We start from the raw sequence: 16,044 nt of genomic DNA on the forward strand, positions 1-16,044 counted from the left end.
AAATCATTCAGATCACCAACTGAATCACCAAACAATTCATGGCATGCCGAAGTCCATTATTTCATCCAAATTTCCAATGCAGCCCAATTGATATGCAATTTTCTCTCTATGTCGGATGACTAAAAAGTGGAATATAATGTTTTTAGTATCGAGTTCAGGTGGAAAACACTGAATTCATTCCAATTGCCTTGTTGAATATCATCATCATATGGATCTTCATTGTCACCATTGTTCGTGTTAATAATGGTAACTTTAGCATCGTCATTCTACAAGTAATCGTAGTCGGCATAGTTGAGTGCATTCGATATTCCACATTTTAGAAATGATTTTTGGACAATATTGGGATCTAACATGCATCTATGTCCCATTGACCTAATGTTACTGGTGAGGGTGCTTTCATATTTCTGCCTTTAGTGAATATTTTCCACCTTTTTTTTGGATACTGTTTTTGAGTGTATTTATACACATCTCCAAGGGCTGACTAGCACCAGTAAGATCGCTGGGAACAACTGCCTCATCAGTTTTGGTTGATCTCACATTGTGGTCTGTATCGTCGAACAAGATTTGAACATGTCCCAGATCAGCAAACATTTTTCTTTGCAGAGTCCTCAGATTCTCAAATTCCACACACGGTAGCACAGTAGTTAGCAAAGTTGTTTCACAGCTCCAGGGACCCAGGTTCGAGTCCGGCTTGGATCATTGTTGTCCCCGGAGTCTGCACGTTGTCCCCGTGTGTGCGTGGGTTTCCTCCAGGTGCTCCGGTTTCCTCCCACAGTCCAAAGATGTGCAGGTTAGGTGGATTGGCCATGCTAAATTGTCCTTAGTATCCAAGAAGATTAGGTGGGGTTACGGGGATAGGGTGGAGGCGTGGGCTTGTGTGGGGTGCTCTTACAAAGGGTCAGTGCAGACTCGATGGACCGAATAGCTTCCTTCTGCACTGTAAATTCTATCATTTATTTCTGCGACCCATTTCTTGCAGCCGCCTTTGTCCATCCAGCCATTCTCGTGAAAATGGATGACAACCCATTTCTGAAATTTCTCTTTGGGAAGAGCTTTGCACTTGGGTATCACCATCGACTTTAATTTTGTGCCATCAAGGTGGAATCTCTGTGAACCATGTCTTGTGGCTAGTCATCTTTACAAGGTCTTTTTTTTCAACAGTCTTGGAACAGCCTTGTTTGCTGGCATGTCAAAGTCCATCATTGTTTAATCCACATTTCCAATGCAACTCAATCGATATACAATTTTCTCTCTATGTCAAATGACAAAACGGTGAAATGTAATGTTGCTTTAGCATCGAGTTCAGGTAAACACTGTGAAGTTATCCGTTTTTGACTGAGTGCTAAATCATGCTTTTTCATGAATCTTGTGTGACACCTGAATTCTGGAATGCCATCTGACTTCACTTCTCTGAGGATGTAAAGTCAGATGACTCTGTGGATAATAATATGACCATTTTGCCGATGCTCGTTCTGCCACTTTTTACTCCAGATGAGGGCACTTGTATGGCCTACTGGCACATTTATTTTTTGGCATCTTTTCTAGTTCATTGGATACCTTTCTACAGTCTAATTATTTTCTGTGAAATATTAAACTCCCTTGCCAACATGCTAAGGGGAGGACAAGACATCCATGGCTGATGAAGGAAGTCAAGGACAGCATAAAAGCAAAAGGAAAAGCTTACAAATTGGCAAGGATTATTGAGAAGCCAGAGAATTGGGAAACCTTTAAAAGTGAGCAGAGGACAACTAAAAAAGCAACAAGGGGGGGAGAAGATGAAATATGAGTGTAAGCTAGCTAGTAATATAAAAGAAGATAGCAAGAGTTTTTTTTTCAATATATGAAAGGTAAGAGAGAGGCAAGAATAGACATTGGACCACTAGAAAATGTGACTGGAGAAGTAGTAATAGGAAACAAAGAAATGGCAGAGGAACTGAATAGTTATTTTGCATCAATCTTCACAGTAGAAGACACCAGTTGGATACCAGAACTTCAGGAGAATCAGGGGGCAGAGGTGAGTGTAGTGGCCATCACTGGGGAAACTGAAAGGCCTGAAGGTGGGTAAATCACCTGAACGTGATGCACTACACTCCAGAGTTCTGAAAGAGATAGCTGAGGAGATTGTGGAGACACTGATGGTGATCTTTCAGGATTCACTGGAGTCAGATCTTCGGATCATTCGGGAGGCGGAGGAGGTTATTGAGAGGAGTTATAGGGAGGTAGTCACACCTCAGGTAAAAGAAGAAGGTAGATGGGTTACCGTCAGGGGAGGGAGAGGGAACCAGCAGTCAGTGCAGGGATCCCCTGTGGTCGTTCCCCTCTATAACAAGTATACCGTTTTGGATACTGTTGCGGGGGACGACTTACCAGGGGTAAGCAATAGGGCACAGGTCTCTGGCACAGAGTCTGTCCCTGTTGCTCAGAAGGGAAGGGAGAAGAGGAACAGAGCACTTGTCATTGGGGACTCCATAGTTAGAGGAACAGACAGGAGGTTCTGTGGGAACAAAAGAGACTCACGGTTGGTGTGTTGCCTCCCAGGTGCCAGGGTTCGTGATGTCTCTGATTGTGTTTTTGGGATCCTTAAGGGGGAGGGGGAGCAGCCCCAAGTCGTGGTCCACATAGGTACCAACGACACAGGTAGGAAGAGAGATGGGGATTTGAGACAGAAATTCAGGGAGCTAGGGTGGAAGCTGAGAGCTAGAACAAACAGAGTTGTTATCTCTGGGTTGTTACCCGTGCCACGTGCTAGCGAAGTGAGAAATAAGGAGAGAGAGGAGTTGAACACGTGGCTACAGGGATGGTGCAGGAGGGAGGGTTTTGGTTTCCTGGATAATTGGGGCTCATTCTGGGGTAGGTGGGACCTCTACAAACAGGATGGTCTTCACCTGAACCAGAGGGGTACCAATATCCTGGGGGGGAGATTTGCTAGTGCTCTTCGGGGGGGTTTAAACTAATTCAGCAGGGGGATGGGAACCTAAATTGTAGTCCCAGTGTACAGGATGTTGAGAGTAGTGAGGTCAGGGATAGGGTTAACAGTTCGAAAGAGGGCACCGGCAAGCAGGACGCTGGTTTGAAGTGTGTCTACTTCAACGCCAGGAGCATCCGGAATAAGGTGGGTGAGCTTGCAGCATGGGTTGGTACCTGGGATTTCGATGTTGTGGCGATTTCGGAGACATGGGTAGAGCAGGGACAGGAATGGTTGTTGCAGGTTTCAGGATTTAGATGTTTCTGTAAGAACAGAGAAGATGGTAAAAGAGGGGGGGGTGTGGCATTGTTAATCAAGGAAAGTATTACGGCGGTAGAAAGGACGCTTGAGGACTCGTCTACTGAGGCAGTATGGGCCGAGGTTAGGAACAGTAGAGGAGAGGTCACCCTGTTGGGAGTTGTCTATAGACCTCCGAATAGTTCCAGAGATGTAGAGGAAAGGATTGCAAAGATGATTCTTGACAGGAGCGAGAGTAACAGGGTAGTTGTTATGGGGGACTTTAACTTTCCAAATATTGACTGGAAATACTATAGTTCGAGTACTATAGATGGATCAGTTTTTGTGCAGTGTGTGCAGGAGGGTTTTCTGACACAGTATGTAGACAGGCCAACAAGGGGCGAGGCCACATTGGATTTGGTACTGGGTAATGAACCCGGCCAGGTGTTAGATTTAGATGTAGGTGAGCACTTTGGTGATAGTGATCACAACTCGGTTATGTTTACTTTAGCAATGGGCAGGGATAGGTATATACCGCAAGGCAAGAATTATAGCTGGGGGAAAGGCAATTATGATGCTATTCGGCAAGATTTAGGATGTATAGGATGGGGAAGGAAACTGCAGGGGATGGGTACAATCGAAATGTGGAGCTTTTTCAAGGAACAGCTACTGCGTGTCCTTGATAAGTATGTACCTGTCAGGCAGGGAGGAAGTTGTCGAGCAAGGGAACCGTGGTTTACTAAGGAAGTTGAAGCACTTGTCAAGAGGAAGAAGAAGGCTTATGTTAGGATGAGACATGAAGGCTCAGTTAGGGCACTTGAGAGTTACAAGTTAGCCAGGAAGGACCTAAAGGGAGAGTTAAGAAGAGCGAGGAGAGGACACGAAAAGTCGTTGGCGGATAGGATCAAGGAAAACCCTAAGGCTTTCTATAGGTATATCAGGAACAAAAGAATGACTAGAGTAAGATTAGGGCCAATCAAAGATAGTAGTGGAAAGTTGTGTGTGGAATCAGAGGAGATAGGGGAAGCATTAAATGAATATTTTTCGTCAGTGTTTACACTGGAGAAAGACAATGTTGTCGAGGAGAACACTCAGGTTCAGTCGACCAGGCTAGATGGAATTGAGGTTCAAAAGGAGGAGGTGTTAGCAATTTTGGAAAATGTCAAAATAGATAAGTCCCCTGGGCCAGATGGGATTTATCCTAGGATTCTCTGGGAAGCCAGGGAGGAGATTGCAGAGCCTTTGTCCTTGATCTTTATGTCGTCTTTGTCGACAGGAATAGTGCCAGAAGACTGGAGGATAGCAAATGTTGTCCCCTTGTTCAAGAAGGGGAGTAGAGACAACCCTGGTAATTATAGACCTGTGAGCCTTACTTCGGTTGTGGGTAAAATGTTGGAAAAGGTTATAAGAGATAGGGTTTATAATCATCTTGAAAAGAACAAGTTGATTAGCGATACTCTACACGGTTTTGTGAAGGGTAGGTCATGCCTCACAAACCTTATTGAGTTTTTTGAGAAGGTGACCAAACAGGTGGATCAGGGTAAAGCTGTTGATGTGTGTATATGGATTTCAGTAAGGCGTTTGATAAGGTTCCCCACGGTAGGCTATTGCAGAAAATAAGGAAGTATGGAATTGAAGGTGATTTAGCGGTTTGGATCAGTAATTGGCTAGCTGAAAGAAGACAGAGGGTGGTGGTTGATGGCAAATGTTCATCCTGGAGTTCAGTTACTAGTGGTGTACCGCAAGGATCTGTTTTGGGGCCACTGCTGTTTGTCATTTTTATAAATGACCTGGAAGAGGGTGTAGAAGGATGGGTTAGTAAATTTGCAGATGACACAAAGGTCGGTGGAGTTGTGGATAGTGCTGAAGGATGTTATAGGATACAGAGGGACATAGATAAGCTGCAGAGCTGGGCTGAGAGGTGGCAGATGGAGTTTAATGCGGAAAAGTGTGAGGTGGTTCACTTTGGAAGGAGTAACAGGAATGCAGAGTACTGGGCTAATGGCAAGATTCTTGGTAGTGTAGATGAACAGAGAGATCTCGGCATCCAGGTACATAAATCCCTGAAAGTTGCCACCCAGGTTAATAGGGCTGTTAAGAAGGCATATGGTGTGCTAGCCTTTATAAGCAGGGGGATTGAGTTTCGGAACCACAAGGTCATGCTGCAGCTGTACATAACTCTGGTGCGGCCGCACCTGGAGTACTGCGTGCAGTTCTGGTCACCACATTATAGGAAGGATGTGGAAGCTTTGGAAAGGGTTCAGAGGAGATTTACTAGGATGTTGCCTGGTATGGAGGGAAGGTCTTACGAGGAAAGGCTCAGGGAATTGAGGTTGTTTTCGTTAGAGAGGAGAAGGCTGAGAGGTGACTTAATAGAGACATATAAGATAGTCAGAGGGTTAGATAGGGTGGACAGTGAGAGTCCTTTTCCTCGGATGGTGATGACCAACACGAGGGGACATAGCTTTAAATTGAGGGGTGATAGATATAGGACAGATGTCAGAGGCAGTTTCTTTACTCAGAGAGTAGTAGGGGTGTGGAACGCCCTGCCTGCAACAGTAGTAGACTCGCCAACTTTAAGGGCATTTAAGTGGTCACTGGATAGACATATGGATGAAAATGGAATAGTGTAGGTCAGATAGCTTCAGATGGTTTCACAGGTCGACGCAACATCGAGGGCCGAAGGGCCCGTACTGCGCTGTAGTGTTCTATGTTCTATGTTCTATGTTCAGGGAGGGTCCCAGAGGACTGGAAAGTGGCGAATGTAACACCACTGTTTAAGAAGGGAGGGAAGCAGAAGATGGAAAATTATAGGTCAGTTAGCCTGACTTCGGTCATTGGTAAGATTTTAGAGTCCATTATTAAAGATGAGATCGTGGAGTACTTGGAAATGCATGCTAAAATAGGACTGTCAGAACAGCTTGATCAAGGGGAGGTCATGATGACTAATCTGTTAGAATTCTTTGAGGTGGTCACAAGAAAGTTAAACATGGAGAACCAGTGGACGTGATCTATTGCCCTTGACAAGGTACCATATGGGAGGCTGTTAAATAGGGTAAGAGCCCATGGCGTTAAGGTAAAGATACTGGCATGGATAAAGGATTTGGCTGACTGGCAGAAGGCAGAGATTGGGGTAAAGGGGTCTTTTTCAGGATGGCAGCTGGTGACTCGTGGTGTGCCTCAAGGTTCAGTGTTGAGACCACAACTTTTCACAATATATATTAATGATCTAGAAGAAGGAACTGAGGGCACTGTTGCTAAGTTTGCAGATGATACAAAGATATGCAGAGGAACAGGTAGGATTGAGGAAGCAGGAAGGCTGCAGAACGACTTGGACAGGCTAGGAGAGTGGGCAAAGAAGTGGCAGATGGAATACAACGTGGAAAAGTACGGTTTTGCGCTTTGGTAGGAAGAATGGAGGCATAGAGTATTTTCTAAATGGGAAAAACGTAGGAAATCCGAAGCACAAAGGGACTTAGGTGACTATGTTCAAGATTCTCTTAAGGTTAACGTGCAGGTTCAGTCGGCAGTTAGGAAGGGAAATGCAATGTTGGCATTCATGTTGATAGGGCCAGAATACAAGACCAGGGGATGTACTTCTGAGGCTGTATAAGGCTCTGGTTAGACCCCATTTGTAGTATTGTGAGCAGTTTTGGACCCCATCGCTAAGGAAGGATGTGGTGGCCTTGGAAAGGACTCAGAGGAGGTTCACAATGATCCCTGGAATGAAGAGCTTGTCATATGAGGAACGGTTGAGGACTATGGGTCTGTACTCATTGGAGTTTAGAAGGATAAGGGGGAGATCTTATTGAAACTTACAGGATACTGAGAGGCCTAGATAAGGTGGACGTTAGAGGAATGTTTCCGTGAGTAGGGAAAACTAGAACCTGAGCCTGAGACTGAAGGAACGATCCTTTAAAACTGAGATGAGGAGGAATTTATTCTGCCAGTGGGTGGTAAATCTGTGGAACTCTTTGCCACAGAAGGCTGTGGAGGCCAAATCACTGAGTGCCTTTAAGACAGAGATAGATAGGTTCTTGATTAATAAGGGGATCGGGGTTATGGGAAGAAGGCAGAAGAATGGGGATGAGAAACATATCAGCCATGATTGAATGGTGGAGCAGACACGATGGGCAGAATGGCCTAATTCTGCTCTTATATCTTATGGTCTTCTATTGTAGACTTGATATTCTGTCTCAAAGGCATTGTGTTAGATAATGTGGTGCTTGTCCGTCGACTGTGAGATTGCCGCAAGAATTGGCAAAGGCAAACTCTGAAGGTTCCATGTGTGACTTTAGATTAATGAACCAAGATAATTACAGATAGGTAATTAATAAGCAAAATGCAAAAACTCAGGTGAATTTATATGCACAATTGACTTTAACATAAGTAAGTATCTACAGGTTGTGACAATGTTTTTAACACACACCATAGTAACGTATCACAGTGCCTGTAATCACTTCAAATTATTGAGAGAATATGGTTTATCCAATTAAGTTTAAAGATTATACATGTAGTATTTACCAGACCATCAGAAATAAAGCCTGTCAATTATTAATTGTAAGATCAATTGGTACTCCATCACAATGGCTTTGAATGCCATTGGTCTTAATAACTGTAAAATCATTTTTGAAAGCTTCACTGCAATACATGATTCATAAATTTTGTGTTTATAAGAAAGACTGTGTTCATTAAATTTACTGGTGACTTAATGTTTTTTGTCATTTTAAATTAAATCTAACAGAAAAGAAGCCATAACATCATTGTCAAAACCACCATGGTCTGAGGTTGAATTGCCAGATCCTGCAGAAGAGGCCAAACATCACATTGGTAAAATTTGAATTGATGCACTTTGGCATTATCTGATAGATTGTACCTTAATTGGAATGTCTGAAAGGCTTCCCTTGTACAACATTTCTGGGGTATAATCTGATAAAATATTCCCATAAAGCACTTGAGGCACAATCTCATATTAACAACCCCTGCCAACGCAGCACTTAGATGTAATTGAATATTCAATTCCTCATGACAAAATTGAAAAGGTAGCATTAGATTTGGCCCAAATAAGCTACTATGATTTGACAGACGTTGAGAAAGTTTCTAAAAGTCATATTTGCAGTCTATGGTGCCAAAAGGCTTGTTTGATCAGTTATCTCTGTTTTGTTTGCAGAGGTTGTACAGAATGTAAAGACTCTGATCTCCACAGGAGCATACGGCAGATTGTTTGCAGTCGTCCACTTTGCTAGTCGGCAATGGAAAGTAACCAATGAAGACTTGATCCTGATAGAAAATCATATTGAAGCAGACTGTGGAGACAGGATCAGGTTAGAGAAGGTAAAAGGATGAGAACGACCTTCTGAAAGTGTTCATCTAATTAGATAAAAAGTAACTTCATTATTGGGAGCTCTGATCATAATCTGATCAACAGCTTGTAGAGATTAAGTGCGTTATGATAAATGTTGATGTGGAGATGACAGCATTGGACTGGGGTGAGCACAGTAAGAAGTCTTACAACACCAGGTTAAAGTCCAACAGGTTTGATTTGAAACAGACCTGTTGGACTTTTACCTGATGTTGTAAGACTTCTTACTATGATAAATGTTGACATTGTCCTTGAGATGATTTTTTAAAAGATACGATGCATGCATTTTTTTTAGGTTCTGTTAGTTGGTGGAGATGACTTCACGTTAATCGGGCGACCGGTTCTTGGGTAAGATTTAGTTTATAAAAATCAAAAAGATGCATGAATACACTTAATTAATCATGTTTAGATCATCTAGATTAGATTATTTAGATTACCATGAAGAAGGCACCTTTAAATTTTGAAGTGTGTCGAGGAAGCGCTAAATAATGAAATGAGTTTGAATATGCAGAAATTGTTCTAACATATCTTTTTATTCCGCATCGTTCATATTTTCCCCCTCTGATTCCCCAAAGGGCATGTACTGTTCTGAATATGGGAGGAAAGGTCAAATATTTGTTCACAAGTCTTTACTCATGTTGAAGTGCTTGTTGGATTATTTGGGAGATGTAATTTGCAATTGTTTTAACTTTGCAATGGAGATCTGTTTTCTCGAAAGTGATTACTTTTTGTTACATAGGAGACTAGAGTAGAAACAGAGAGATGGACAGATTCTTTAGTCCTCCGGCTATGAGCATGAGTTGGAACCATTTCTGGGTCCCAACCCCACTCTAACCATTACAAGATCTTCCCAAACGCAGCCTCTGGGTCCACGTTCCAATTAGGGATGGTGCGCAGGTCCCTGAGGCTGCGTTTGGGAAGCAGTACTTCTATTTTTACAAAATAGAAAAGAAGTACTTCCACTGTCAGAGGAGGTGACTCCATCTTGGGATGCCCTTCGAAGAGCCATTAAATTAAACTAAATAAACAGTGGTTGCAGGTGCATGGAGGGGAAACACCTGGGGAATCTGGTGGGAAGGGAGCTGTTAATACGGGGGACCTTGTAGGCCCTCCAAGCCAGCCTCCAGACAGGCTGCCTCGAGGCAGTTGCCAGGCATAACATTCAGTGAGGTAGCCCGAGGATTCTGTCGGCATGCCCAATCAGTCTGGATATGGATACTAAACTATATAATGATGGATGAAGAAATTCTTGTATATTATAATTTATATTCTGTTGCAATAATGTTATTAAAAACCCAGTTTTAAATATATACAAGCAGTGTGCTTACTAAAGTTGTATTTAAGGTTTTGTAAAAGATGAGGTAATCATTCATTCCAACCACGTACTTGGTTACAGAGAAAGATCTAATGGAATTGTGCTTTGATTGCTGAACATTCCCTGGAGCGTAGATAATTTATGAGGGATTGTATTTAGTGGATACTTAGTGGGATACAGATGGTGTAATTAATGGAAGGAGCCAGGTCTGTCTGTAGTTTTGCAGTCTGTTATCGGATTCTAAGTTGATCAGCAGCTTTTCCAAATGTTGATAGACTGAGCAGAAGTGTATTGGATCTGCCCTTGAAAGGAACTCTCTAAAAGTATCTATATAGCTAAGCAAGTAACCTGTTTTGTTAACTTTATTTACAATTGGCATTTGAACTGCATTTGGTTGTTTCATTAAAATAATTGTAAAGCTATTTCTTTGATGTTAATGTCGTTAATTCTGTGTTTATATTAAAGTTTGTTTTGACATAAAACGTGCCTATTGATCAGAGTCATCTGGGGTGAAGTATTCTTTCCTCACAGTTTTACAAAATAGAAAAATTGTTTGGGGTTCTCATCCGGCATCCTAACAAAAGTTGGGGTCTGATCCAGTATCCTAACAACAAATTGGCTAGCTGCTGCTGCCAGGCAGGTAACCTCTGCAGGTGATAACTACCTCTGGCAACTTTGCCTGGAGGCGGAAAAGTGTTAGGTCAGTGGCCCGATGGGGTATTTCTCATTCCTCCCAGTTCCTCCTTGAAATCCAGCATGATTCCATCCACTAAGAGCCAACAGTTTGAATTTAACCATTGCTTTAGCAATAGAGAAGTATTTTGAGTTTGCAACAATACCCAATAGAGATTTTGATACACCTCCTAGGGTTTTGTAATTGGACATACATTTGTGGCCAGAGAAAGCAATTAGTGAAGCCTATGTAGCATCTGCATTAACCAAAACTCAAAGGTGACTTTTGGCCATCAAGTATGACTGATGGAGACATTTTAATGATTGGATACTCCCAAACTTAAAATCTGTAAACATTGAGAAAAGTTTTCTCCAGCTTGAAATGCTTACCGCTGCTGGTTAGAATGTATGCGCCTTTTAAGGGATTTGTTTGGTCTGATCACAACAGTGAGTATATTGTGACTTTGTGAGTCATGGTGAGCTCCTAAATCTGGTGTATTTCACTTCTTGTGAAGCTCCTGGAGAAATATTATTATGTTAAAGATGCAATATAAATGCAAGCTGTTGTTCTTAGGCGAGACCTCGTGAGAGTGGAGGCAACTGTCATTGAGAAGACAGAATCTTGGCCAAAGATACATTTCAGATTCAAACGGAGAAAGCGTTACCGGAGAACAAGGAGTAAGTATAGATCCTCAGTCGAGGATAATGTTAACAAGATTTTTGGTTTTGATATATTGTAGTAACAATTAGTGTTTTGTGTGGTATTTCGAAGAATCTCTCGCAAAAGGCAGTGTAGAGTTTAGTTTTGCTGCTTGTATCACTTCCTCAACGTACAAGAGTGTAAAATCCCTCTGCTGCTTTTATATAGCATATTTCTGTCACTTACTTTCAGCATGTGACATCATATATGAATGTGGGCACTATGAAGCAGCAACAATGATTCATTAACATTTTTTTCTGAGAAACCTCAATGCTAGCTGCATTCTTTTTACCGCTGAAAGTATTTTTTATGTTCCTCTCTTTTATGTGCCTTCCCGAACTTTGTTTGTAATAATTTTGTGCACTTTTGTATTGAATCTATTTATCCTCCCTCGTGGATTCCCTTGTTTGAAGCATTTTTCTTTCTTTACCTCGTTACGTTTCTGTTTTCTTTTGCTCCACATTCCTAACAGCATTATCCAATGCTGGGTTTATCATTTCTAAATCTGATTTTAATCCCTTAAAAGTTTTCAACAGCTATCATCAGGCTTTGTTTAAATTGAGTCGTCACACCTTTTTTTCTTCTTTCACAGTAAATGTGCAACCACAGACTGTTCTTCGGATCAACACAATTGAAATTGCTCCAGCTCTGGCTTGACAGTACAGACAGCTTCATATCATCCAAATGGTATTTGTCAAATCATGAGGTTAAAGTGAAAGGGCAGTGTTTGTCAAACCCAGGGATCCAGGCACAGGATCTGCATTACTATGGACTCTCAATCATGTGGTATTATTTAACATGGAGTTTGTTTCCAAGCACGAGTGTTGGTGTTTGAAGTTTTTCTGAAAGAATTTTGTGCTTGATCAATTATATCTTATGTTGAAAGAATGTACTTCATGTGAAAATAAATCTTTTTATCAAAACGATTCCAGGTGACCCTTTTAAACATTGTTAGGTAGCCGACCTACCATGGAGGGAGGACAGACTCACTTGTCCACCCACAGCACTATGGTAAGGATGCGGATGGAGCAAAATCTGCAAACCTTTATACTAGCATTGTTGCAAAAGAGTGTTGATGTCTCGTTTCATTGGAGTTCATGGGTCTCTGTCGGGCTGTGTAGTATTCTTCAAGAACCTAAATACTGAATGCCAGAAGGCTATTTAATTAGGTAAAGCTTGTCCGTGCATACACGTTCCAGCAGCAGCCACTTGAGCTGGAACTGTCTAACGTCTATGCAGTTTTTAATAGGGTGCCTCCTACTGCAAGTAGAGAAATACATAAATAGTTCTGTTAAAAAGGGATTAGTCCACGGGTTTTCAATGTGGGGGTCGCGATCCACAGATGGGTCTCGGGTCTCGGGCGGGTTTCCGAAGGGTCGCAGAGGCAGGATCCAATTGCTGCTCGTTATGCCTGTCAACAGCTAATGCAGTTTCCCAACAGCAGCATTCAGAAGTTGCAGGGAAAATTCTACCTAAAATGTCAGTTCAGTCCACTCCTTAAACAATTACAATGAGGACAGATTTGACAGTTAGGAATTCTAACTTATTGCACCAGATTCATGTTTATCAATTTTGCTCCTTTAATTATTTTGAAGAAGTAATTTTAGTGCACTGTAATTGGTTTCAGGGACATAGGAGCTGATGGTTGTACATTTATCAGGAAGATCACGCTAGAGTGAATGCAACTCAGGGGAAGTTAACGTCTGTAGGTGAGAACAGAATGGGGCTTCACAGCTTAAAATCCTTCCCTAATTTGTGCTCAGCATTTCTGTCCAGAAATGGAATAAAGCCGGGTGCTGATGAGTGAGGGGTGTTTAAGGTGGCATTTGATTAACCAACCAAATTGTTAAAGCACGGGAGGTAACTTCTGTATTGAAGAGACAGGAAAACTAGATGATTTTCATTCTCTCCCTTGTCAAGGAAGCTTTAGTGTCCCAACAATTGCCTAAACTCGGAAAAACTGGGGAAGCGAACGGGATAAGGATTTTGCAGGTCGGCCAGCGTGGGTCCTGAAGGTTGGCCAGTTGGCAAAAGGGTTCCCAGGAAAAAAAAGTTTGAAAAACACTGGATGAGTCAACATTTTCATGGGGGAGAAAAACAGACTGGTAAAAGCAATGAAATATCCATGATTCCAGTAACAAAGGAAATTGACTTGTTCAGCAACTGAAAAGCAGTGGGCCTGTTGATTATAGTTGCGTCACAACTATAATCTTTATTAGTGTCACAAGTAGGCTTACATTAACACTGCAATGAAGTTGCTGTGAAAATCCCCTAGTCGGCACACTCCGGCACCTGTTCGGGGACACTGAGGGGAATTCAGAATATCCAATTTACCTAACAAGGACTTGTGGGAGGAAACCGGAGCACCTGGAGGAAACCCACACAAACACCGGGAGAATGTGCAGATTCCACACAGACAGTGATCCAAGCCAGGAATCAAACCTGGATCCCTGGCGCTGTGAAGCAACAGTACTAACTATTGCTACTGTACCGCCCCCTATCCTAGTACTGACTTAAATTTCTAATTGGTTGCTAACTGTTGTATGCACCCTCAACGGTAAAGATGAAGGTATAATGGGGAAAAGGGAGTCATTATCATACTGTGGAACAACGGAAAAAATTAAATTCTAACCAAACTGAGAGAATTGAGAGGTGCAATGGTTCATTTGTCTCTGTTCAGTCATGGTCTTGAGGAGTAAACTAGCTGTTTTAAGACAAAAAAAATGTAATTAATGCTCTTTATTACTTTTCTACACTTTTAAAATAACGTTTTCAATAGGATCAGCCCCTTCTAAACAAGTTGAAGTAGAATAAACAAGAATCCATGGAATACATTTTCAATACTGTTCAATTTAGCATGTTACTATGTTAAAATAAAAGAACTTGGATTTATTTGGACCGTGTCACATCTGGAAGCGGATTGCAAAATCCAAACAGCAAATGAAATTAATACGAACCATTGAATCAATATTTGGCAGTGGTGATTCTGGAAGAAATGTTACGAAATGATTGGGACACAGAGAGCCCTCTGTTCTTCATATAGTGCCATAGGATCTGTAAGATCCATGAGAACAGGCCAGAACTTCTTCAGTATAATTCAAAATTGTATAACACACCAACCCCTCTTCCCTGCATTGAAGTATCAGCCAAGATTAGGTACTCCAGTGCTGGTTTGGGGTTTGAACTCTCAACCTCTTCTAACTCTTTCAATCGTATCAGGACAGAATGTAAACAGTCATTGAAACTTTTAAAAATTGAACATTGCCTGAATTTCCTGTCAGAGGATGATTCTAACATAAGGGCAATGTATTAATATAGACTTGGTACAGTCTTTATTTAAAAATGAAAAGTTTCCTAAAAATCAATAAGTATTCCTACATTATACACTTGTACCTAAATATAAATAGTCTTCCACACTTCAAAAAAAATCTACTGGTTGTATAGTGCTTTTGGAAATCTCCAAGGTGTGATAAGGTGCTAATAAATTCAAGTTCTTTTTTACAAAGATCAACACTAATATCCAACACAGCTAAAACGAAAGCATCTGAAAATATAAAAGATGACTGGCAACTAAATCCATGTTACTGTAAGTAGAGTCTTAATGTCTCTATGACAGTCACACAATGATTGTTTATTCCTGTTAAAGCGCAATGATATATTTCAAGTTTGAGGAAAGACATCACTTTCTGACAACTGCTAGATGGCACATATGAAACATTAAAATGAAAATACTTGAAACACTGAACAGTTAGTCAGGATTTGTGGAGACAGAATAATAGTTAACGTTTCTGAATTAAATATATTGGACCTGGAAAATTACCTCTTTGCCTACAATTGCTGCCTCTCTTGAGTTTCCAGCATTTTCTAATTTTATTTAAGGGTTACAGCATCTGCAGTATATTAGTTATCGTATATATGAAGCCTGCTATTTTCTGTAGAATTGCTGGGTCAACAACTGCTCATTGTTCATTATGCTTCAGATAAAGTAATTGATCGGGCAGGTTTGCATAGGGTGGAATTCTCTGGTTCAGAGACCAAATGCTGATGCCCGGTCTGAATCGCGGGAGTTCCACGGTCAGGAAGGGGGCGTCAGTCCCAGAACAATTCAGGACATACTAATAGGCCAGCACCGGCGCCACATGGAACAAGTGCAATTCCAATGCACGCCAGCATGTGATTCAACGGGATTGTGATTGTCACTCGAGAGGCTGTCGAGCCACAGCCGCATATAAGCATTCCTATCAGCACACACTCACATGTCAGCAAAGAAGATGGCACCTCGAAGAAAGGCACCGTGGTTCGCCGATGCAGAGCTCGAGACATTGCTGGATTCCATGGAGGAGAAGTAGGACACCCTGCTCCCTGGTGTGGAAAGAGGTTGCTGCCTGCTGATGCCAACCAGACCTGGGCAGAGGTCATGAGTGCCGTGGACCACACCGCGAGGGTCAGCCAGCAGTGCAGGAACAAGCTGCACAAACTCCTCAGGGCAGCCAGGGTGAATCACCATCACCGCCTCTCTGCCTCTGGCACCACCCCCCATCCCGTACACCCCATCACCCCCACCCCCTCCCACCCGCCCATGTGGCTCCCACAAGGTGGACCAGCAGGCAGTGCTGGGTGAGGATGGGCAACCCCCCCCCAGACCAGCCTGCGTGCGCCATTACCACCACCGTGCCCTTGGCACCACCACTCTGTCCCACACACCCATAACTCTCCACTCGCATCATCCCTCCCCCTGAGCACAATCGAACCCCACCCGTCAGCAGGCTGCTCACCACAGACCAACACCAATG

General features: G+C 42.3%; 1 protein-coding gene across 1 annotated transcript in view; it reads left to right on the forward strand.

The window, feature by feature from the left end:
• Window positions 1–12,177, forward strand: part of mrpl21 (mitochondrial ribosomal protein L21) — a 30,658-nt gene extending 18,481 nt beyond the window's left edge. Inside the window, exons 3-7 of the mRNA XM_038807476.1 lie at window positions 7,947–8,032; window positions 8,373–8,536; window positions 8,860–8,912; window positions 11,126–11,229; window positions 11,844–12,177. Of these exons, the coding sequence (XP_038663404.1) occupies window positions 7,947–8,032; window positions 8,373–8,536; window positions 8,860–8,912; window positions 11,126–11,229; window positions 11,844–11,908 (472 nt within the window). The 3' untranslated portion in view covers window positions 11,909–12,177. The remainder of the gene's footprint in view (window positions 1–7,946; window positions 8,033–8,372; window positions 8,537–8,859; window positions 8,913–11,125; window positions 11,230–11,843) is intronic.
• Window positions 12,178–16,044: the final 3,867 nt, after the last annotated feature.

Source organism: Scyliorhinus canicula, chromosome 9 (assembly GCF_902713615.1).
Source record: "Scyliorhinus canicula chromosome 9, sScyCan1.1, whole genome shotgun sequence".
Lineage (NCBI taxonomy): Eukaryota > Metazoa > Chordata > Chondrichthyes > Carcharhiniformes > Scyliorhinidae > Scyliorhinus > Scyliorhinus canicula.